Source organism: Amphibalanus amphitrite, unplaced genomic scaffold (assembly GCF_019059575.1).
Source record: "Amphibalanus amphitrite isolate SeventyFive unplaced genomic scaffold, NRLGWU_Aamphi_draft 000907F_arrow, whole genome shotgun sequence".
Taxonomy (NCBI): Eukaryota; Metazoa; Arthropoda; class Thecostraca; order Balanomorpha; family Balanidae; genus Amphibalanus; species Amphibalanus amphitrite.
In genome coordinates this window covers 268,432-276,092 of record NW_024882401.1, presented here as the reverse complement: position 1 = coordinate 276,092, position 7,661 = coordinate 268,432, and the positions used below count along the sequence as shown (strand labels likewise).

Sequence of the window (7,661 nt, the reverse complement as noted above, 5' to 3'; positions counted from 1 at the left end):
GGGGGGCATAAAGTTGCTCCCGCTTTACGTTTTGTGAAATATCTCCGAAACCTGATGAGCTACGAACGTGAAACTTGGCATAGCTTCAAATGAATACCTAGGCAATGTTTGAGGAAAGTTTGGTGGTTGTCGTACCTAAGATGACGTCACAGTGACGTCATAAAGTTTTGCCGTTTTCCGATATGGACCGTTTCTGATGACGCTGAGCATGAAACTCAACTGTAAATGAACTAGACAGCACCTGCTGTCATCCCAAAACATTTAACTACACTTCCATCTAGTTTCTGACCAATAATCGACCCTTTATATTCGGTCCCATATATCTGATGTATCGTGAGGAATATTAGAGTCGCAAATCTATAATTTCACTTATGACGTCACTGTGACGTCATTTCAAATGGGATCAACACCAAATTTGGACACAACCTCGGCTAGGTATTCAGGAAGATGTGTGCAAAGTTTCGCTTCTCTATCTCTTCGCGTTGCGACGATATCGTCGCAGAAGTAAAGGGGGGCAACTATATGCCCCCCCCCAGCGGCCGGCGGGTGGCGCGGAGGCCCAGCGGCCGCCGGGTTAAACCGAGGGCACCATCCGAAAGGGTACTAGAGAGAAAATAAACAAAATAGGTATTACACCAGGAACGTACTATTCTGTTCGCTGCTACCCTCGGTAGCTCGGCTCTCGCACGCGGACCCGCACACGCCAGCGTCAGGCTTCCGACTGTATTAACAAACCAGGCGGGCGGCACTCAGCATATGGCAGCATCATGTGGCAACACTTTGCCTTCATAATGGAACACCTCCCCACGGGCTAACAAACCCGTTTGCAACAAGCCATGATACAATAAATAAACACCTTCTCCTGGGATATATCTGACTGACACGCGCGTCTCATACCCGCAAACTAAATATCTACGAGCATCTTCGCGCGTATCTAATACACTCCAAACTAAATCACTCATAGCTTGTGCACGGTCCCCACCGTACCTGTAACCTGACCGGCTCGCGACGGTTACGACCACTGCGACGAATCGGCGGATCAGCTCTCGGCGACCGACGCGCGGTCTCCGTCACCGTCACCGCGCGGTCTCCGTCACCGTCACCCCCCTCCGGCGCTCGGCGAGTATCAGCAGCCGGCGTTCTTGGCGGCTGTCGTGACGTCATAGCCGATGACGTTGACTGCTCTGCTTCTGTCGCGGCCGTTGGCGTCCCAGCGGCCGCTCCTGCCAGAGCCGCGGTGGGATCCTGTGCTGGAACCTCCAGCGCCGCGCGCGCCGGCCCGCCGTTGGCGGTGACGAGCGGGCGCAGCGGGCGCAGGAAACGTCTGTTGCGCCAGTATATGCGCCCGGATGGCGTGCGCACCAGGAAACTGCGTCGCTCCTTGCTGATGCCACTGATGATGCCTGTGCAGTCCCACAGGCCCGTGCGGTGATCTTGCATCAGCACATGCTGTCCCAGCTGTAGAGGGCGATGCGAGCGCGCAGATGAGTTGTAGCGCTCCGCCTCCTTGCGTCTCTGTTCTGTGACTTGTCTGTCGACCTCATCGGCACGTTCCAGCCAGCACTTGGCGAACGAACGCTGATGAGCCGGAATCCTCGATCTCAGCGGGTGACCGAGGAGAATCTGAGCCGGCGATCTCCCGTCTGCTCTTGGAGCGTTCCGCAGCTCCAGTAGTCCCTCGGCGAAGGCGTCTGTGTCGAGATCGCCTCCGACAGTCACCTTCTTGACCAGCCGTTTGACAGCTTTTACTGCCGCCTCCGCATGTCCGTTGGCCTGTGGATAGTGAGGTGACGAGAACTGCTGACGAACACCCCACTTGTCCAGGAATTCCCGGGTCTTCTTCGCCGTGAACTGAGGTCCACCGTCAGTGAGTAACAGGCACGGAGCTCCGGTAGACGCGAAGGCCTTCCGCAGACTGGTAGTCAGTTGATGGGCTGACGCCGATCTTCCCATGTGGCACACCCACGGCCACCCGGAGAGTCTGTCTACATACACCAGGTATGTGTGTGCTGCGTACTCGAAGAAATCGGCTGACACGACTTCAAAGACTCTAGTCGGTTGAGGTAGCTGTATAATCGGTTCTTTCTGCTGTCTGGGCAGATGTAGCTGGCACTCCTTGCAGCTCTTCACCATGTTCGAGATGTCGTTGTCGATACCTGGCCAGTACACCACTTGTCTGGCTCGTCTTTTGGTCCTGTCTTCTCCTTGATGACTAGCATGCAGTCTCTCTAGAACGTTACGGCGGAGGCTGCTGGGTACGACAACTCGCTGCCCACAAATGACGATATTGTTGTCCACTGCTAGCCGATCGCGCATGTTCCAGTAGGGATGAAGAAGTGGCTGCAACTGCGACTTGTGCTCAGGGAAAACGTCCAGCACAGCTGCCCTCAGCTCCAGCAACTCCGGATCCTTCTCCGTAGCTGACCGCACCGCTGTCAGCGTCGCATCTTCGAACGGTGAGGCGTCCGTCCCGTCCACTTCAACACTGGTTATCGCGCGGATGACCTCAGAGCTGTGTGAAGTCAGCTCACGTTCCTCCTTCTTGTCGTCCTCAGAAGGCGCCTCCACAGGGTACCTTGACAGAGCGTCTGGTATAGCGTGAAGCTTCCCCTGGCGCCAGACTGCCACGAAGTTGTAGGGCGCAAGACTTCCTCGAAGTCGCTGAAGACGTGGGTTGGCGATGTCCTGCAGACTCTTCGTGTTGATAATCGGTATGAGGGGCCTGTGATCTGTGGCAACCTCGAACTGTTGCATGCCTTGCAAGTAGGTGTTGCACTTCCTGGCAGCCCACAGGATGGCCAGCATCTCGACCTCGATGACAGCGTATCGGGTTTCAGTGTCTGTCAAAAACCTGGATCCGCACTGAATCAGATGCCACCTTCCATCCTCGTCTTGCTGCCGCAGACTGAATCCCAATCCCTTCAGCCGCGCCGCATCTGTCTCCAGGACCGTCCTCCTCTTCGGGTTGAAGAAGCTCAGGACTGGTGGCCTGACCAGTGCTTCCTTCACGTCGTGGAATGCCTTCATGTGCACTTCTGTCCACAGCCATGTGTTCTTGGGACTCAGAAGCTGGCGCAGCGGTTCAGCAGCTTTGGCTACCTCTGGTGAAAAGGAGCCCATCTGATGCACCAGACCTAGAAAGGACCTTAGGTCTGTGACGTTCTCCGGCCGTGGGAAGTCAGAGACGGCTGCCGTCTTCTTCCTGTCTGGTCTGTACCCCTCAGCGGAGATACTGAAGCCGCAGAAGTTCACCGACTCCGCTGCGAAGGTGCACTTGCTCGTGTTCAGCGTTATCCCGTTCTCATCGCACCGCTTCAGGATATCCCACACATGCTTGAGATGCTCTTCATAACTGGCGTCCCAGGCTAGGACGTCGTCCACGACTTTGCATGTGCGCGGCACGTCCCCCAGCACCTGGTCTCCTCTCTGGTTGTAGATGTCGCTGCTGGACACCAGCCCCATGGCCGCTCGTCGGTACCGAAAACGCCCCCATGGCGTTATGAGCGTGGTGAGGTCCTGATCCTCCTGCCGAATGGGAACTTAGTGATATCCAGCTTTCGCGTCCAGTTTCGTGAAGAAACGAGCTTCTGTATCGATCGACGCCACCGCGTGATGTGTGGTTCTCACTGGATGAACCGGCCGCTTTACGAACTTGTTGAGTTTCGTAAAGTCGACTGTCAACCTGCAGCCCGCCACTGAACCGTCTTCCGAGACCTTCGGCACCGGCACAAGTGGGTGGCACCAGAGAGTTGGATGGTTGACAGGCTCGATTACTCCTTCCTGGACCAGCTCGTCCAGCTGAGCTGGTACTTCTTCGCGCCAGGCGAATGGTATAGCGCGGGGAGTGCGCACAGCGAACGGCACAGCATCCTCGGTTAGCTCTATTTCCATGAGCCCGCCGGACATCTCTCGCAGAGGAGCTGACGTGTCGAACACACGAGGGAAGGCGGACTTCATCTCGCTGAAGTGAGCTTGCCTCTCGCTCAGCGTTGGAATCCCGCGCGACGCTGCTCCGGCCGTCTTCGGGATCCATCTCGGAGGAGTCATTCTCTTCACCGGGTGTTCTTGGACTGGTTTCTCGACGCTCAGCCCCGACGAAGCAGGGGCCGAAGCCGATGCACCTCTTGTCGGCGGATGAACTTCCGTTCGTCTGTCTTCATGTTCACCATCTGCTACATCATCATCTTCATCATCTTGCTGACCTCCTGTCTTCACAGACTGAATCTGTTGCGGGTAATTCTTTGGGAGAATTCCCAGACGGATGCTGTCATGCCACGACAGTAACGGACCGTTCAGCATCTTGATGACCGCAGCTTCGACAGTGTGACTAATGCAACCCAGCTGAAGGGTGATGCTGCATGTTCCCAGGCATTGCATCTCGCTGTTGTCCGCGCTGAGAAGCTTGCTTTTCACCGGTTTCAGGTCGCTTCTTCTGACGCCCATCTTGTCGGCGTATCGGAGTGATACAGCAGACGTCTCAGCTCCAGTGTCAGGCGTCCAGTACGTGGGTATGGTACCACCTCCATCCTGCCGATGGAGCTGCAGCTGGACCCGAGGAGAACACTGAGCTGCTATGCCCCTGACTCGGATGTCGGTGACATGCCTGGCCTCCCGCGATGGCGCCGGCGTCGAATCCTGCTCGACTTGAACGAGCGACTGAACATGACGACGTCGCTGATGGCTCTCTGGGCGTTCCCGACGGTTTCGGCTGGCGCTCCTCTTCCGCCTCTGGAATTCATCAGGCTGGGCGCGACAGACAGCTGAGAAGTGGTCTCGCCCGTGGCACCGGTGGCACGTGCGACCGACCGCCGGGCACGTCTGCCCGTCCCGATGGGCTGCCATGCCGCAGCGAGTGCACTTCCCGCTTGCCGCTGGTCTACTCCGGTTCGTCCGGTCCTGTCCGCTCCGCTGGTCGTCTGACCGCTGAGACCGCTTGTTCTGCTGATAGCGGGACATCCTGGCTAGTGATGACGTCACTGCTCCCTGGATAGCTGACGTGCTAGCGTTAGCGTTCTCACACGCTCGGCAGATGTCAGCTGCTGATTGTAACGTCAGCTCGGGTGACTCGAGCATCCGGCGACAGGCGCTATCATCCCGAACCCCGACCACCAGTCGATCTCGCAGCCTATCGTCCATGCAGGAAGCGCAGAAATCACAGAAGGATGCTGTCTCCTTCAGAGCACATAAGAATTCGTCAAACATCTCGCCGGGCTGCTGTGTTCTTGTGTTAAAATCCCGACGATCGATTATAACGTTACGTTGCCGTCGCAGATGCTCCTGCATCTTCGTGATGATGTCGTCTACAGTGGCGTTTGACGACAGCGGCAGGGCGAACCTGATGACTCGAGCCCAATCGTCGTCCATGAGAGCTAACAGAGCAGCTCGCTGTTCCGCTGCCGGGTGTTCATCTAGGCCCACTAGTAGACGGTAGCCATCAAATTTGCTGCGCCACGAGTCGAACTCCTTCAGAGAAGCTGACGAAACGAGCCGCGGTGCCGGCGTCGCCGCCTCTGGCAACCGTGACCGCGGTCTCGCCTCTGCTCCTTGCCCACGGTCACCCGAGCTCCCGGCCGCGGCCTCCCCGCCAGCTGGGCCGCGCGGCTCTTGCCCCTGACCTGGGGCGGGGTCGCTCGGGTCACCGACCGCTGCTGGCACGCCGCCAGCCGGCGCGCCGCCAGCTGGGGCGGTCAAGGTCACCGCTGGGGCAAGCCGCGGCGGCGCGCCCAGGCCAGCGCCGGGACCGGCTGCAGCGGCCGCCGGGCTGCCGCCATCCAGCCGATGATGTTCAATCCCGTAGACATCTGCTCCAGCAGGGCGACGACTCGGTCTTCTCGGCGCTGTGATGCCTCCATCTGTCGGCAGACGAGATCGAGAAGCGTCTGAAACTTTGCCGGCTTTCGATCCTCGCGGTCACCGTCCGACGCGTCACCATTATCACTCATGGCTACGACGAGCCATCACACAAACGATCGAAACGCACAAAATTCACTGGTGTGAGCGCACAGTTCCACACTTCACACCGACCGCGCCATATTCTGTTCGCTGCTACCCTCGGTAGCTCGGCTCTCGCACGCGGACCCGCACACGCCAGCGTCAGGCTTCCGACTGTATTAAAGGTAGTGTGCCAGCTTTCTTGGACCGTATGGAGTTAATGGCCCAGATAAGGAGAACCGGATTTTTAGAACTTATCCATACCTTCAAAACTCATGGAAACGTCTTAAATTCTTCAAATTTTGAGTACCCCAGTGCGAAATTCGCCCCGACGGGTTGTCGGTCGTACCCCAACCACATTTCACACCACTATGAACAATAAATGCACACACTGAAATCGCTATTACCGATATGCTCATCCAATCAAGTTTCGATAAACCCGTTCATCATCATCTCCTGCGGTTTCGAACACGCCTGTTAGGTGGCTTCGGATGCTCGTCGAGGTCGGAATTTCCAAATACGCGTGGTGCGTCGGGCCGCGCGCTCTGACTTCGGCCAAGAAAAATGCGTCAGCTGATCATTGTCATTTCTGCCACTTGCGTGTGGTGAAATGGGGTCATAACTTATAAGACGGCTTTTTCATATCAATTATTTTACATAAAATCATATTTCAAACCATAAATAATGTTCGACAGCCAAATAAAAGAAACAATACCAATACGGGCTTACAGTTTAAGGCTCGACATTGTGTTGTCTACGATTAGACAGCTGATAACTCATTCCCGTACGTCGTATGGTCGTAACACTATAATGACCTTTGCTTATTGTCACAAGTGCGCCGCATTCGCGATTGTTGCCCGACGCCTGTTTGCAGGTGAGCCCACTACAGTTGTTATACATATCTAAAAACCGAAAAACTTTTAGGCGAAAAAGGCACTATTCCAGGCCCATTTTTGATTTTTTTTGCGATATTAGGTAAAAACAGAAGCTTCTTATCCTAGGAAAAATAAAATGGGAAATCTTTCAAAGGTGGCACACTACCTTTAAAGGTAGTGTGCCAGCTTTCCTGGACCGTATGGAGTTAATGGCCCAGATAAGGAGAACCGGATTTTTAGAACTTATCCATACCTTCAAAACTCATGGAAACGTCTTAAATTCTTCAAATTTTGAGTACCCCAGTGCGAAATTCGCCCCGACGGGTTGTCGGTCGTACCCCAACCACATTTCACACCACTATGAACAATAAATGCACACACTGAAATCGCTATTACCGATATGCTCATCCAATCAAGTTTCGATAAACCCGTTCATCATCATCTCCTGCGGTTTCGAACACGCCTGATAGGTGGTGTGGTAGACCGCGCCCAAAGCCAGGGCCCCGGTAACGTGAGGTAGCCGAGTCGGGGCAGCGTGCGCTGACCCAAGCCGGGGCCGCGCGTCCTCCCGGTGTCATGTGATAGCCCGGGGGGATGCGGTAGACCGCGCCCAAAGCTGCGGCCCCGGCTTGGGTCAGCGCACGCTGCACCGACTCGGCTACCTCACGTTACCGGGGCCCTGGCTTTGGGCGCGGCTTCTGCTCATACTTTGTGGTGCGGTGGTGGTGCGTCGGGCCGCGCGCTCTGACTTCGGCCAAGAAAAATGCGTCAGCTGATCATTGTCATTTCTGCCACTTGCGTGTGGTGAAATGGGGTCATAACTTAAGAGACGGCTTTTTCATATCAATTATTTTA

At 55.8% G+C, this 7,661-nt stretch overlaps 1 protein-coding gene across 1 annotated transcript; it reads right to left on the bottom strand.

Moving 5' to 3' along the window:
- Positions 1-987: 987 nt before the first annotated feature.
- On the bottom strand, positions 988-3,462 carry LOC122367916 (uncharacterized protein K02A2.6-like; the record flags this gene model as incomplete). The annotated part of the gene is made up of 1 exon (XM_043341443.1): positions 988-3,462. A coding segment is annotated over exon 1 (2,475 nt), but the record flags the coding sequence as incomplete, so codon positions are not given.
- Positions 3,463-7,661: the final 4,199 nt, after the last annotated feature.